Source organism: Lynx rufus, unplaced genomic scaffold (assembly GCF_022079265.1).
Source record: "Lynx rufus isolate CCGP_SWC_20201006 ecotype Redwood Valley unplaced genomic scaffold, mLynRuf1.p SCAF_7, whole genome shotgun sequence".
Taxonomy (NCBI): Eukaryota; Metazoa; Chordata; class Mammalia; order Carnivora; family Felidae; genus Lynx; species Lynx rufus.
Genome location: NW_025814889.1, coordinates 89806437 through 89824166, shown reverse-complemented (window position 1 = coordinate 89824166; position 17730 = coordinate 89806437). Strand labels below are relative to the sequence as shown.

At 37.7% G+C, this 17730-nt stretch overlaps 1 protein-coding gene across 2 annotated transcripts in view; it reads right to left on the bottom strand.

Moving 5' to 3' along the window:
- Nucleotides 1–17730, bottom strand: part of TBK1 (TANK binding kinase 1) — a 52784-nt gene that overhangs the window by 23805 nt on the left and 11249 nt on the right. For both annotated transcript variants that reach the window (XM_047065632.1, XM_047065630.1), the window contains exons 4-7: nucleotides 17544–17673; nucleotides 14183–14364; nucleotides 6775–6935; nucleotides 3987–4097 (exon numbers count right to left, since the gene is read on the bottom strand). In XM_047065632.1, coding sequence (XP_046921588.1) covers nucleotides 3987–4097; nucleotides 6775–6935; nucleotides 14183–14364; nucleotides 17544–17673 — 584 coding nt within the window. The remainder of the gene's footprint in view (nucleotides 1–3986; nucleotides 4098–6774; nucleotides 6936–14182; nucleotides 14365–17543; nucleotides 17674–17730) is intronic.

Sequence of the window (17730 nt, the reverse complement as noted above, 5' to 3'; positions counted from 1 at the left end):
TTAACTAACTGAGCCACCCAGGCACCTCTAATGTCCTTTTAATATGCCTCTCCAATATATAATTTTTTTAAGTTTACTTATTTTTGAGAGACAGAGACAGAGAGAGCAAGCAGGGGCGGGGGGGGGGCACACAGAGAAACAAGGAGAAAATCCCAAGCAAGCTCCTTGCTGTTAGTGCAGAGCCTGATTTGGGGCTGGATTTCCGAAACCATGGGATCACGACCTGAACCAAAATCAAGAATTGGAAGCTTAACCAACTGAGCCACCCAGGGTATCCCTCAAATATATAATTTTTAATGCTGAATTTATATGCCTTTTGTAGTATACTGCTATTTTTTTTTGAAGTATACTTCTTCAGTAAGTAAAATTAATGTAATCATCTGACAATCAACTAGTGCCAATTCAACTAGAGATAATCTTTGACTAGTAGGCTTAGGTTTTTTTTTAAAGTTTTAAAAATGTTTTTATTTATTTTTGAGACAGAGAGAGACACAGCAGAGCAGGGGAAGGGCAGAGAGAGAGGGAGACACAGAATCTGAAGCAGGCTCCAGGCTCTGAGCTGTCAGCACAGAGCCCGACGCGGGGCTTGAACTCACATACTGAGATCATGACCTGAGCTGAAGTCAGATGCTTAACCAACTGAGCCTCCCAGGCGCCCCTTGTAGGCTTAGATTAAAAAAAAAAAAAAAAAAAAAAGAAAGAAAGAAAAAAAAAATGGAAGGACCTTTTTTCTTTCTCATGCTTTCAATGAATTACATAATATATTTAAATAGACTCTCAATTACGGATAATTTCAAATTGTTTTAAAAATATATTCTTGGGGCGCCTGGGTGGCTCAGTCGGTTAAACATCCAACTTCAGCTCAGGTCATGATCTCATGCATGGGTTCGAGCCCCACATAGGGCTCTGCGCTGACAGCCTGGAGCCTGCTTCAGATTCTGTCTCCCTTTCTCTCTCAGCCTCTCCCCTACTTATGCTCTCTCTCTCTCAAAAATAAAAAATAAACATTAAAAAAAAGTAAAAAAAAATACATTCTTGACTATATAGCAGACACTGGAAAAAATCTTTGTTAAGAGTTTTTAAAGTAGGTAGTGGAGATCTTATTTTTTTTTTATTTTGGACAGAGAGAAAGAGAGTGCACATACAAGCGGGAGAAGGGGGCAGATGGCAGGGAGAGGAGTGGAGGGAGAGAGAATCTTAAGCAGGCTTCATGTTCAGCATGGAGACTAACACACATGGCCTAGAGCCATGACCTGAGCTGAAATCAAGAGTCGAATGTTCAACCGACTGAGTTGCTCAGGTGCCCTAGTAGTGGATATTTTAAGTTTTGACTAACAGGTATCTATTCTCCCTCCTTTTGTAAGAGAATCCATACCTCTCCTCTACTATCTCCCTGTGCAGAGATGGGCATGACAGCCAGGTATGGTTATTATGATTAGTTGGAGGTGAGCAGGTGATAGCATGCAGGTTAGTGAAGTGAGAATCAACCTAGAAGTCTTCGCTCAAACTATCAGGCAAGAAAGTCTGTCTTCCCATTGGGCTTTCAAAGCTTTGAGAGTGTGAGTCTGGGAATGGTAGCAGCCACCTTGTGGCTGACCTAAAGTAAAAACAAATCAGACAGAAGCAGACCTGAACAATTTGAAGAGACCAAGTCTTGACGACACAGTCTGAGTCCAAGGATTCAGCTGGGCTTTGAGTCACATACATATGTATACTTTTAATTACAAGGCCAATCTATATCCTTCTTTACTTAAACCAGCTGACTTAGGTTTTTCTCCCTTGTTATCAGTCTTGGCTAATACATATAAGAAGCGATGGTTATCTTTTTTATAGTTGCTTTATTTTTGATAGTTGTTTTCAATGCTGATTTGTAGTACTTGAAGTCCTTACTATTAAAAAAAACCCCGTAAAATTATATAATATGCTTTCTGTTACCTAAGCAATTTATATCAAAGAATTTATAACTCGGTATGCTCAAGACTAATTAGGCAGGTTAAGACCTGCTACCCTCCTGAAATATGTAATCTACAGTTCAGATTGTCAAATTACTGATTCTAAGTTTCAGCAATTATTAAAAAGCCAGTGTTCACTTCCTGACCCCTTTACATTTTATGTTTTGCCTGAGATTCCAAAAATGAGTATTTTCTAAATCAAAAGTTAACACAAATCACTATGACAATATGCAATTTCTGTTCCCGAATGAAATGAATGTCTCTTCATAATGCTGGCTGCATGACCCAATTTTGTTTTGGAGACTTCTTTAAACAACACACAAAAATGAAACTGTCAGAATAGTTTTCAAAAATGATTTTAGAATTAGAACTCTTAGTTTAAATGAGTTTCGCAGACATTGAAATATAAAATTATAGGTGATATTTTATTAGCTTATGATATAGATGATTTAAATAGTATTCAATATTTAAAATATTAAATATTTAAATTCTTTCATTTTTTTAAATGTAGAAAATCATACAAAAAGCACCCACAAATTATAATAGGTAGTTAAGCCAGTAAATCATAACCTGTATTACTTGTGGATTATATAACTGCCATACTCAGGAAAAATGGAAGTTAATTCAATAATCAGAAATTCTATTCTTTCTTCTTTCTTTCTCACTCTTTCTTTCTTTTTTTTTTTTTAAATTTTTTTTAACGTTTATTTATCTTTGAGACAGAGAGAGACAGAGCATGAACAGGGGAGGGGCAGAGAGAGAGGGAAACACAGAATCTGAAACAGGCTCCAGGCTCTGAGCTGTCAGCACAGAGCCCGACGCGGGGCTTAAACTCACGGACCGTGAGATCATGACCTGAGCCGAAGTCGGACGCTTAACCGACCAAGCCACCCAGGCGCCCCTCACTCTCTTTCTTTCTGAGAGAAAGAGTGTGCATGCACGCATGAGCAGCAGAAGGCAGAGAGGGAGGGAGAGACAGAATCCCAAGTAGGCCCCACACTGTCAGTGTGGAGCTTGATGCAAGGCTTGATCTTATGAACTATGAGATCATGACCTGAGCCAAAATCAAGAGATGGACGCTTAATTGACTGAGCCACCCAGGAGCCCCAGGAATCAGAAATTCTGAATATTGATGAGTGTTTTGGCTTTATTTCCAGAGTAAAATCTAAAATAATTTACTCTCTACTTTTCATTTCTTTCTCCTTAAATTTTTCTTTGTGATAACAGAATTCATGTCTGACAATAATAATGTTTCTGAGTTCTGGCTACTAAGTTAAAAAAGACCCATCTGAACATTTGGAATGCTGAAAAATGTAGTAGAAAACTATTAATTCTTACCTTTTCAATAATATGAGTACTTTTTAAAAATGAAGATAATACTAAATTTCTCGAGTGTTTGGGGCACCTGGGTGGCTCAGTAGGTTAAGTGTCCACTCTTGCTTCCAGCTCTGTCATGATCTCAGGGTCATGAGATCAAGCCTCACATCAGGCTCTGTATTGAGCACAGAGCCTGCTTAAGATTCTCTCTCTCTCTCTCTCTCTCTCTCTCTCTCTCTCTGCCTCTGCCCCTCTCTGCCACTCACTCTCTCTCTCCAAAATAAAAAAATTAAACAAAACTAAATAAACTTCTTGAGGGTTTGTTTTTTAGAACTCTAGTTATTCCTATTTGTATCACCATTTGTGGTCCATCAATATGGATGATCAATATAAAAGATACAAAGTTCACTAAGCTGGATTCCTACACTGGACAGAATTCTAAGACTAATGATTAGCAATCCTGAAAATGTATGCCTTCTGCCCTAACAGACCTCTGGCAAAATTATGCATATAGATCAGAATCCATCTTTACATTGCCACGAAGACTAAAATCACCTATCAAAGCACATCTAAAACATAGTAAAATCTTAAAAACAACAACAACATACAAACAAAAAAACCCCAAACCAAACTACACTTAAGTATCTGTGACTTTACTCATCGAAGATCCCAAACACCAAAGTGCAAAAAAAGAAGAGCTGCATACACCACACTGACCGAGAAAGACTGCAAGAAATAGGCATGTCTCCACTCCAGTCGATGGGTCCATTTTCTGCTTTCTGTACTCCAGATATTGCACCAGAAGGCTTTCCAGTAATTATTTTATACCTTGGGAGGAATAGATGGAGAATAAATTAAGCAGTTCCTCATTGCAGAGCCTATCAATGGGCTTTGCAAAAATATTTCCTCAGTTGCACCTACAATTATCTACTAGACGAAACTTTGTGATTGATGTTCACAGGATCCATAAAACAATCAAAATACTTTGAATCTGACTGACTGAAGTAGAATAGTGGTTGTACGATTATTTTATATATGCCATAATTAATTTTCATTGGGATCTCAGAGTGCCATATAACAGCAGCTTGATGTTCACAACAAAAATATTAACTTTTTCCATCTGAAAAAATCGAGCAAACACAAAAAAAGTTATGTTACAGAATATCTCTAGGCCATTAAAATCCCTTTTACCCAAATTATCCACAGGCAGTCAATTGGACTGTGAAATTACTGCAGAATGAACAACAGCCTGATTTTTTTTTTTAAAGAAGACAAAACTATACACAGCATAGTATCAGAAAGATTCTTTGCATATTGAAAAAATATATACACATACAGGAATAGGTGTACCAAAATTAAAAGCCAAATTGAATTTGATCCTTGAGGTAGGTGATAAAAATAAAGATGACCGGAAGAAAGAGATGGATGGGGAAGCAAAAGAATACTATAAAAGATGCAGCAAGTCAATAAAAGCAGCCTCTTAGGTTTCAGCACTTTCCTAAACAAAACCTGAGAGTGAGGGAGAAATAAAAGTTCATGCCTTCTGGAATACTTTCATCCAGGTGAAAATGTGAAACCTAATATAGCTGTCTTCGATGAATTTATAGGTATTATTTTGGGCATAATTTTTTGTTTGTTTAACGTCTACATAAATGTGCTCTGAGAAAAATCATTTTTTCTCTAAAAAAGTACAACAAACCAGTAGTACCACTGATTTGGATCACTTGCCTCTTTCCTAAAGAGGCAGCTGGGGTGTCTGCCTTAACAGAGTTTTCACAGAAGAAGGAAATTAATGTGAAAAATAAGGTACATTCACATGAGAAAGGTCTGACTCTGGAGGAGTAAGTAGAGATATGTGAGTTTCATGCAAGAAAAAAGAAATGAATAGAATGAAAACAGAATCCTTAAAGGAGTGCTTAACATTCTTAGAAAAGCTTTACTAATGTTGATAAGATCCATATAAAAGTACATTGACAACATGTAAATGAGACACTGAGGGGGCAACACAGCTATAATGTGAGGCAGATGCATCCTTTGATAGTAAAACAGGTGTTATTACTACTTCAAGCACCTCTCAACGTTCATTATCAGTGTTCCCCAAAACCAGAGTTTCCGTGCATATAAAGAAAGAAAACTCTTCTAATGGTGTATCTGTGCACATGATGACAAAGTTATCAGGTATTTCTAGTTGCTGATGGGTCACATGTTTCCTTTATTAGGGAGCATCAGGCTTTTATTTAATCCATTTTTAGGACAGCAAGAAATGCCTCAAATGCTTTAAAATGTATGTACGACAATAAAAACATGGTAAACTGTCAGGCACAACTTATGTTCAATGAGAAAAACATGAATTTACTCCCAGCCTTCATTAATGAAGAGATTTTACAAAATGGACGATGCTGCAAAGCAGGCTCAAAATGATGTTACACCAAAATCATCACTATAGTAATGGATGTCTTCTTCCCATGAAGAGGTGCTCTGTCCTTGCTTAAAACAGGTAGATATCCAGGTTTTAGCAAAAGTCATTATATCAGCTGGTTTTACCTCCTGAAATCAACAAACAGAAAAATATGCTTCTCCCTCAATTTCCTGAGATGAGATTAAAGAGTGTATTTTTACAGTTGTGATTATTTAAGTCGTGTTTGCTTACAAAAGGCCTGGTCAAATATAAAGGTCTGAGGGAAAAGGTAAGATTTAAAGAATGATCGGATACACTGGGCTGTCAGTGAGTTACTGTCCCCAAACATTCTCTAAACAACATTCATAACCTCGTAAGTTTATGTGTACGTGCATTGGCTATTTCTCAGGAAGCAAGGTCATTCGCTAATTTCTCTCACAATAAAAAGGTGTGTGGTCAGTGTACAGATGTTATATAATAAATTTCACATCTAGAATTCCATCTCTTTTCCTCCATTATTTGGTTTACAACAGTGATTTTACACACAGCAACTATTTTCTAATAATTATGGCAAAACATAAAGGTATAATGTACTAGTAAAATGCATTCAGTCTTTGGACTGAAACCACAACACAGAAAAAAATTTGATAGTATATTAAATGTTATTTTTGAAATGGTAAAAAAAATCAGATCAGTTCAGGGTAAAAATTTTATTTCTTTTACATCTGGTAATGGTTCTGGTACTCCACAGAAGTACAATTTTTTTCAGTTACATAAAAGAAAATCCCTGATAAGTAGTACACAAAAAGAAATAAACATATATAACATTTCTGAAATATAATCCAGAAAGCAGTGTATTTTTAATGATGGGCCAAAGACTGGATGCCATTTACACTTTGTACATAAGATATCTTAACACAATAAGAAAAATTATGCCTATGCACTTTATAAGGCTGCACTCTTATTCAAAACCAAATAGCTTAAAATATCAGAAATGATGGCTAAATCAATTTTCATTAGCATATACCTCTAACATATGACAAAACAAAATAAAGCAAAAATACACTTTAAAAATTATTTCTAATTTTAGATGGAGAAATCACTTACATCACTTCCTTATTCCTACGTGGCCCTTCAAATGGTCTGAACGGCAGTGATCCAGTAGCTGCATGGTAAAACGTTACCCCAATGCTCCAAAGATCAACTGTTGCTCCGTATTTCTTCTGATGATCTTTTCTTAGCACTGCTCTCTCATACATATCAGGATGCTTAAAAAAAAGGATGAAGGAACTAACTTGTGTTCTATGGTAATACATTACACACAAATGGGTATTTAATAATGCCTACAAAGTCCTTCATATTTCCCTAATAATTTCACTTTCCCAATCTGAAAAGACTACTTCATGTCTTTTCCCTCCTCAAACCTCCAACACCACCCTCTTTTGACTCTCAATTTCAAGGACCTCACTTTGTCTTTCACTGAGGAAATGTAAGCAAAAGAGATCAATTCTCCCTTATGCTTTTTACCAAACACCAACCTTCTTGAATCTGTGTCTAGACTCTAGGCCTACTTTCCAGTTATGATGGAACTAGTCCTATCAAGGGCTAACTTTTCCATCTGTGCTACGGAACCCATACTACTAATGTCTCACCAATTCCAGAAATCAATTCCTGCAATTACCCTTTTTATTTTATGCATCAATTTCCTCCTACTGGATCAGTCCTTTTAGCTTACATACATGCTTTAAGATCTCCTATTTTTTAAAAACCTAAATTGACCTCACGACCCTTTCTAGCTATGACCCAATTCTCTTTCCCACGATAGCAAAACTTCTCAAAGTAGCTGTCCACACTTATAACTACCTTATTTCCTCATCTCCCAAGGAGGCCTATGGTATTAATTACCCATATACTTTAACTCCCAAAACTATTTCCTGCCCTGAGCTCCAGTTTCACACATTCTACTGTTTTCCTGAATGTCTAAAAAGTAGCTCAAACTTGGGGTGCCTGGGTGGCTCAGTGTGTTGAGTGTCTGATGTCAGCTCAGGTCATGATCTTTCAGATTGTGAGTTCGAGCCCTGCCATCGGGCTCGCTGCTATCAGTACAGAGCCTGCTTTCCATCCTCTGTCTCCCTCTCTCCCTCTACCCCTCCCCCACTCACGCTCTGTGTCTCAAAAGTAAATGAACATTAAAAAAAAAAGTAGCTCAAACTTCACATGTCCAAAATAGACTCTTCTTGGTCTTGCTCTCAAACCAGTTTCTTACTAATCTTTACCCCCTAAGTAAGCTGTACCACCACGTATCCAGTTACTTATTCCCCAAACCTATCAGGTGGCCTTGACTCCTTTTTTCTCATCTCTTAAATGCAATCCATCAGAGCAAGTCATAAGGACTCCAAGATAAAAATTAAATTTTTTAGAATTATTTCAGAGGACTAGTCTGACTGGGTTGATTGGGGATCTAGTAGGCCAGATAAGTAACTAGTATGATGTTAAACACATGACTTTAAGTCCAGAAGATGCTACACTACAGATGTATGGAGTACAGATAAATTCTTTTTAATTAAAAAAAAAATTTTTTTAATGTTTATTTTTGAGAGACAGAGAAAGACAGCGTGAGTGGGGGAGAGGCAGAGAGACAGGGAGACAGAGAAACGGAAGCAGACTCCAGGTTCTGAGCTGTCAGCACAGAGCCCATTGCGGGGCTCGAACCCACAAGCCCTAAGATCATGACCTGAGCTGAAGTCAGATGCTCAACTGATTGAGCCACCCAGGCGTCCCCCCACCCCACAATTTTTTTTAATGTTTGTTAATTTTTTAAATGTTTATTTAAAAAAAAATTTTTTTTTAACGTTTATTTATTTTTGAGACAGAGAGAGACACAGCATGAATGGGGGAGGGGCAGAGAGAGAGGGAGACACAGAATCGGAAGCAGGCTCCAGGCTCTGAGCAGTCAGCACAGAGCCCGACGCGGGACTCGAACTCACGGACCGCGAGATCGTGACCTGAGCCGAAGTCGGACGCTTAACCGACTGAGCCACCCAGGCGCCCCTAAATGTTTATTTTTGAGAGTGAGAAAGAGACACAGTGCAAGTGAAGGAGGGGCAGAGAGAGAGGGAGACAGAATCCAAAGCAGGCTCCAGGCTCCAAGCCATCAGCACAGAGCTTGAACCCATGAACCGGGAGATCATGACCTGAGCCGAAGTCAGACACCCAACCAACTGAGCCACCCAGGCGCCCCTATGTTTACTTGTTTTTGAGAAAGAGAGAGAGAGAGAGTGTGTGAGCAGGTGAGGGGCAGAGAGAGAGGGAGACACAGAGTCCAAAGCAGGCTCCAGGCTGTGAGCTGTCAGCACAGAGCCCAACGCAGGGCTCAAAGCCTCGAACCTCAAGATCATGACCTCAGCTGAAGTTAGACGCTTAAACGACTGAGCCACCCAGGCACCCCTGGAGTACAATAAATCTTATATGACATGGCTTAGCAGCTTACAGGTCTAGACAGAGATTCTGATGGACATTTAGTTCTGCAGAGTACAACCAGAAGTCATACTTGCTTAGCCTCCTGACATCTGCCTTCACAGAAGTTACGCACCGAAACTTTAAAATTCTTGGAAGATAAAGCTACAAGAGTGTACTCAGGACCAAAGTAGAGTCATCATCCAAATCAAAACAAATGCCTTACTACATTGTGGCATGTGGCTGTGGCCTAAGAGACTGGGAATGAATGCAGGTAACAAACACTATGGGGAGGGTGCTTCTAAATGATGTGGTCTGTGAATATGACTCCAAAGGGTCACCATCCCTGGATTTTCTGTGTGTATAGCAGGGTGGGAGGTGGGGATGGGGGAATCACTCTTTTGGGAAATACATTTTAACGAGAAATCAAGAGGTGATTAGCATGAGGGGTTTGAAGTGAGTGTCTAAACAGATGTCTACCAGATATATGGGGTCTCAGTGGTTTTGCTGGTTCTGTGGCACAGCATATAAACTACTATCCAAAGAAGCACCAGCCAGACCTTTGACACAGTAGCTGGTACTCAGTGTTTAAATGGTGATGTGAACAGACCAAGAGCACCTGTGTATGCCTGATATCCCCTACCACACGAGGGTGCCAAGCTGGGAAGAGAAGATACAGTGATTCTAGAAGGAGACAGGGAAATTTCCACAAAAGGTGCAATAAATAATATAATTCTCCCACAGAGTGACTAATACTGGCTTAATATATGCTGGTTACACATGATCTCTGCTCATTGGCTCTCTCCTGAATGTGCCACTTGTGTTTGTGTAGGGCTTCATATTGTTGGGCCTGGGCCTCCACATCTGGAATAGGAACATGAGAAGAAAGCTACTGTAAAGCTCTCAGGTTACATTATTAAGATATCCATAACAGGAGCGTCTGGGTGGCTCAGTCGGTTAAGCATCCGACTGTTGATTTTGGCTCAGGCCATGATCTCACGGTTTGTGGGATCATGCCCCACGTCGAGCTCTGTGCTGACAGCATGGAGCCTGCTTGGGATTCTCTCTCTGCCCCTCCCCAGCTTGCGTGCATGTACTCTCTCTCAAAATAAATAAATAAATATTTTTTTAAAAAAGAAAAAAAAAAGATATCCATCATATTGAAAATGGTGGAAGAAAGAATGTTGAAATTTTCTTTGGACGTTTACAAACAAAGGGGAGAAGATTTAACATCTGGTCTAGGAATTCCGAAATGAGAAAAATTTTCATTTAAATATAAATACTTCTAGATTGCTGAGCTTCAGGCTATTATTTATCTCTTTTTATAACTTCTGGTATGCTGTATATGAAAATAGGGCTGGGCATAATCTGAAATAGGAAATAGATTAGAGTAAAATTTCAGCCTAGAGTACAGCATGAACTTGGGAGTTAATTTAATGTTTTGTTTTTTTCCATTTTAAAAGTCTGTGAAGAGGCCAAAGTTAAACAATGATCCTAGGATATGTGAAACATTAATAGTTGATAGTGGACGATCAGCTTCATGAAGGCTGGTGCGTAACGGCTGTTTGTTTTGCTCATCACAGTTACCGGGAAGGGCTACTGGTATTTAGTGGGCAGAGACTAGACGGGAAAGACATCCTGCTGACTAGGGAACAGTTCTGAAAACTAAGCTTCTGATATCCAGCATGACTTCTGAATATTCTGCCAGACATTTGTGGAAGTGGTAAGTCTATTACTCCATCTTATAAATAAATGTAAAATATTTTTGTACACAAAGTATTTTGTGGCTACAAGAATGTACCTTTATGTAAATCTATTTTGTTTAGTTACAAAATACTAAGAAGTATTCACTGGTTTGGAAAATCCTGTCAGTGACAACACCACTTGTGATGTGGGACTCATTAACAGAACATACAAGTTATCACTGCACTTGCGCTGGAAATGATAATACGTGCAAGTGTAAACATTGGATTATTTAATTTGTCAGTAAAGTTATTCCTAAACGTTTATATATTAAATATCTCTGATATTTATTATAAATATTTTCTTTTATATTATTATTGAGGTGATATGTCATTCTCTTAATTAGGCATACAAGTTGACTGTATCTAAGAATTTCATTTCAAGACACTGAAGGGAGCACTGCAAAACATTTACTACAAAAAGGAAGTGACTGGGGCGCCTGGATGGCTCGGGTGGTTGAGTGTGTCCGACTCTTGATTCTGGCTCAGGTCATGATCCCAGTGTTGTGGGATTGATCCCTGCGTTGGGCTCCAGGCTAAACATGGAGCCTGCTTAACATTCATTCTTCTCTCTCTCTCTCCCCCTCTCCTTTCTTCCCTGTCTCTGCCCCTCTCCCCTGCTGGTGTGTGTGCTCGCTCTCTTAAAGAGAGAGAGAGAGAGAGAGAGAGAGAGAGAGAGAGAGAGGTGTCATACAGAGTTGAAACCACTAGGTTGTATGTTCTGATGTTCTGGCTGGCCTCTGCTTATATCTCCAACTTCAACTCCTACCTCCTGCCCCTTCACTCATTAAATTCTGCCAAACTGCCATCCTTTCTGTTTCTCAAACTTCCAAGGTCATTCTTGTTTCTAAGCCTTTGCAGTTCCTGGTTCCCTCTGCTTGTCATGCTCTTCCCCCAAATCTTTGCATGGCTTGCTTCTTTTTAATCATCTAAGTGTCACTTAGGATTGAAAGGAGGCTTTCCCTAGCTATCTTTCTCCTGCTAGCTGTTGTTAATCTTATTACCTTATTGTCTTCCCAACACTTTAATTATCTGAATTTATCTTATTTACTTATTTAATTATTAACTATTTCCCCATTAGAATGTGGGTTCCCTAGGAGCAGGAATCGTGTGCATGCAGTTCACGGCTGAAGTTCCAGGGCCTACAACACTGCCTGGCACATAGTAGGCACCCCATAGATATTTGTTGGATGAATCTAATCCATTTGTAAGTTTTTGTATTAGAAGATTATCAAAATATAACTAAAAATTAATTTGGGGTTATATACTGTTATATATAACAGTATATACCAAACAACTTAAGACACTAAATTCAGGGCAGACTTAGAATAATATGAATAAGCCTACAGGGGCAGTTAGATTTTATTCTCCATGTTATAAATTACAATGGCAGAATCTAATTGGAAAAAAGTCACAGAAACCAAGACTTTTTTTTAAAGTAATCTGTATATCCAACAGGGGGCTCAAACTCATGACCTCAAGATCAAGAGTCAGATGCTCTACTGGCTGAGCCAGTGAAGTGCTCCCATAATCTAAGACTTTTAAGATAAAGTCCAGAGCTATGAGCAATTAGTGATAGCTATATATTATAAACTTCCTGATTACATGTCAAACGTACTTTTTGTTTTAAATTTTTATTAGTGAAATATAATTGACATACATTGTTATATTAGTTTCAGGTGTATAACATAGTGATTCAACAATTCTATACATTACACAAAACTCACCACAGTAAGTGTAGTTACCACAAAGGAAATGAAAGCAAAAATAAACACTAAAATAAAAAGTTTTGCACAACAAAGGAAACCACCAACAAATCGTAAAGGCAACCTACTGAAGATATCTCTGGTAAAGGGTTAATATCCAAGACATATGAAGAACTCATATGGGGGTGCCCAGCTGGCTCAGTTGGTGGAGCATACGACTCTTGATCTCAGGGTTGTGAGTTTGAGCCCCAGGTTGAATGTAGAGAGGTTACTTAGAATCTTAAAAACAAAAATCAAAAAACAAAAAAACTCCTACAGCTCAACACCAAAAACCCAAAAGTAATCCAATTAATAAATGGGCAAGGGACCTGAAAAAACATTTTCCTGAAGAAGACATACATATGGCCAATGGTCACATGAAAAGATGCTCAACGTCACAAATCGTCAGGGAAATGCAAATCAAAACCAGGAGATTATCACCTCCTACCAGTCAGAATGGCTAGTATAAAAAGAGAAGAAATAACAAAGGGCCTGGGTGGCTCCCTCGGTTAAATGTCCAGTTGCTTAGGTCATTATCTCACAGTTTGTGAGTGCAGAACCTGCTTCAGATTCTGTCTCTCCCCCCTCAACCTCTTGCATGCATGTGCACATGCTCTCTCTGTCTCCCCAAAATAAATAAACATTAAAAAAAGAGGAAATAATAAATGTTGGCAAGGATGTGGAGAAAAGGGAACCCTCAGGTACTGTTGGTGGGATAGTAAATTGGTACACTGTGGAAAATAGTATGGCGGTTGCTCAAAAAAGTAAATGTACTTACTTTCAAGTATATTTTCTTAACTTTTCCAAACGTTATACTAACTTCACACAAACACACCAACACAGTTTCAACACAGCGCTTTTCAGCTTTCTAGCAGTTTAAGTTAGATCTTTTAAAAAACACTTCATTTTTGTGTGCTTCTATTAATGGTCCTTTCAATAACCAATCTCCCTGAATAGAATCTTCTGCTTCAGAATTATAATGAATTTTGCTCTACAGGGGATATTATAACAAGCTTGTAATATATTAACTGCTCTGATCCAAAAAAAGGAGCATTTACTAGCTAGATGCTTCTTAAGTGTACATACAGCTTTTTTCTTTTAATATAGATCCACAGCATTAGTAAATTAAAGAACCTAAGAGTGTTAACAACTTATAAGAATTTTTTTTAAATTTATTTCTTTATTTTGAGAGAGAGAGAGAATGCGCAAGTGAGGATGGGGCAGAGTTAGAGGGAGAGAGAAAGAATCCCAAGTCGACTCTGCTGTCAGCGCAGAGATTGACATGGGGCTCGAACCCATGAACCGTGAGATCATGACCTGAGCCAAAGTCAGACGCTTAATCAACTGAGCCACCCAGGTGCCCCTAAAACTCATGTAAGAATTTTCAACAGAAAAATAACAGCATCCTTACAAGCCAATATCTAATTCCCTCATTACACACCAAATTCATTAGAATAAAAAGTTTAAGTTTTGTCCTAAAAGTTACTAAGACATTTTATAGTAAACTGGTTAACCAGTTACCTGTATTTATAACCTATTCATCTTTAAATAAATTACTGATGCATGACTTACCAAATATTCTTCTGTGCCATACAAAGAAACAAATTGTTCATCATCTTCTAATTCTCTAGCTGCACCAAAATCTGTGAGTTTGTACACAGACTGTCCATCTTCCCCTATAACACGCATGATGTTTCCTGGCTTGATATCACGGTGCACTATGCCATTCTCTCGTAGATGGTTCATTCCACCCACTTGATAAAACAAAGGAAATCATAATGTAGGCATCTATGTGTGTGTGCATCAAATTCACTGACATCATTCACTCATATTCACTCAATATGTTTTTCCATAAGTTGGTTCAAAGTCATTTTTACCAAAGAAGAAATAGACAGTATTTATGTTTATGTTATCTCATATTTGAGTAATAAAAAGTTTTAGAATAAGGATCAATATGGTCTAAGGAAGAGTGTAATCTCTCTTAATTAAATATTATCAGGAAAACGGAACAAAATGATCTTAAGCATATGACTTCCTGAATTACTTTTGATTATATACATGTGGGCAATCTGCCTAAACTTAAGAATAATGATTCCTGAGAAAGATACCAATCTTTCATCATAGTTTCATATTTCTTTACCTTGGGGAAAGAATTCCATAAAAAAGTAAACTGGACTCAATACATAAAACAGTAAAAAAGTAACAGAGGCAAAGTGTCAGACTAGCTTCCAAGAATGTTATTTCTCATATGCTTAAAGCTATTCTAAAAAGGCCATTTTCCTTTTTTTTTTAAGGATAGAGGTGGCTACAATGCTGAAATTAACCTGTTTTGGGCAGTAGGCAGTGCCCCTAAATGCTAGTTTGAAACATCTGACAACTGACAGATGAATGCCCAAATATAACCTACAAAAATAAGTTTAGAGGTATCACATTTAATTATGAAAACTCAGGGCTACCAGTATACTTGGGAAGTCATCGATTATCTATAACTTCTACTAGGTTAAACCGGCTGCAGCATAGATTTTCTCTCATTTTATCCTCACGGAAAGAATCTCTACACTGCTTCCAATGCCAAGTTCAAGAACTCCCACTAACCTTATGCCTTCTTTATCACTGCGCTTTACTCATTCCTCAAATACTGATTCATTTCTCTCCAAGAAGATATTATTCTCTTCAGTTGCTATGTATATATATTTATATATTTATATTTATTTATATTTTTAAAATAGCTTTCTTGAGGTAAAATTCACATATAAAATTCAGCCTTTTAAAGTATACAACTGAGTAGTTTTCAGAAGAGTCAAAGTCAAACAACCATTACTAGTTTCAGAACATTTTCATTATGTCAAAAAGAAACCCCACACCATTAGCAGTTACTCCTCAACTCTGTCGTCCCCTCAAACCTCTGGCAATGACTAATCTGCTGTCTCTATGGATTTGCCTATTCTGGACATTTCATATAAATGAAATCGTATAAATATTGTGACCTTTTGTTGTCTGCCTTCCTTCACTTAGCAAAATGTATCCATGTTACAGCATGTATCACTACTATATCTCTCTGTTTTTTTAACGTAAGCTCTAGGCCCAACGTGGGGCTTGAACTCATAACCCCAAGATCAAGAGTTGCATGGTCTATCACCTGAGCCAGCCAGGTGACCCTATGTCTTTTTTATGAACAGATAATATGCCATTGTATGGATACACATTTTGTTTATTCATCAGTTGATGGATACTTGGGCTCTTTCCATTTTGTGACTATTATGAACACTCGTGTCCAAGTTTTTGTGTGGATATGTTTTTAATTCTTTTAAGTAAATATCTAGCAATGGAATTGCTAAGTCATATATTTAATCTTTGAAGGAACTGCTAGACTGTTTTCCAAAGTGGCTGCACCTTTTTATATCCCACCAGCTATATAAAGTGCTCCAACTTCTTCACATCCTTGCCAACACTTTTGTTTTGTCTTTTTGATTTTGGCTATGCTATTGGGTATGAAGTGGCATCACTTTGTGGTTTTGATTTGCATTTCCCTACTTACTTATTTTTCTCCATTGCTCATTTTTAAATTGGGTTATTTGTCTTTTTATTAAGTTGTCAGAATAAAAGTTCCTTATTGGGACCTCATAAAAACAAAAAGCTTCTGGACAGCGAAGGAAACAATCAGCAAAACTAAAAGGCAACTGACAGAATGGGAGAAGATATTTGCAAACGACATATCAGATAAAGGGTTAGTATCCAAAATCTATAAAGAACTTATCAAACTCAACACCCAAAAAACAAATAATCCAGTGAAGAAATAGGCAAAAGACATGAATAGACACTTCTCCAAAGAAGACATCCAGATGGCCAACCGACACATGAAAAAATGCTCAACATCACTCATCATCAGGGAAATACAAATCAAAACCACAATGAGATACCACCTCACACCTGTCAGAATGGCTAACATGAACAACTCAGGCACAACAGATGTTGGCAAGGATGTGGAGACAGAGGATCTCTTTTGCACTGTTGGTGGGAATGCAAGCTGGTGCAGCCTCTCTGGAAAACAGTATGGAGGTTCCTCAAAAAACTAAAAATAGAACTACCCTAGGACCCAGCAACTGCACTACTAGATATTTATCCAAAAGATACAGGTGTGCTGTTTTGAAGGGACATGTGCACCCCCATGTTTATAGCAGCACTATCAACAATAGCCAAAGTATGGAAAGAGCCAAAATGTCCATCAATTGATGAATGGATAAAGAAGATGTGGTATATATATGTATACATACAATAGAGTATTATTCGGCGATCAAAAAGAATGAAATCTTGCCGTTCGCAACTACATGGATGGAACTAGAGGGTATTATGCTGAGTGAAATTAGTCAGAGAAAGACAAATATCCTATGACTTCACTCATATGAGGACTTTAAGAGACAAAACAGATGAACATAAGGGAAGGGAAACAAAAATAATATAAAAACAGGGAGGGGGACAAAGCATAAGAGACTAATAAATATGGAGAACAAACAGAGGGTTACTGGAGAAGGTGTGGGGGGGGATGGGCTAAATGAGTAAGGGGCATTAAGGAATCTACTCCTGAAATCATTGTTGCACTATATGCTAATTTGGATGTAAATTAAAACAAATAAAATTAAGTATTATGTTGGAAAAAAAAAAGTTCCTTATCAGATACATGATTTGCAAATATTACCTCTCATTCTATGGGTTGTTTTTTCACTTGATGTTGTCCTTTGAAACACAAAGTTTTTAATGTTGATGAAGCTCCAATTTATCTATTTTTTTCTTTTTGTACTTGTGCTCTTAGGGTCAGATCTAAGAGAGTACTGCATAAAGGTCTTTGGTTTTGAATAGGAGATTACTTTTTAAAAATTCTTGTATGATTAAATTGTATTTACACAGATCTATAAAATCATGTAAACAAACGTACCCACGTCTCGCAAAACAATTAAAAATTCAGACTCTGGTAGTCCATAGGCATTAGATGGCTCTTCTAAAACAGTGTATAAACTTCCGCATGGACAAAATTCCATAATAAGTACTTTATGTCTTGTTGTTGTCTGAAAAAAAAAAAAAATCACTGATTGGGACTCAATATAAAAATAAGTTTTTATTAT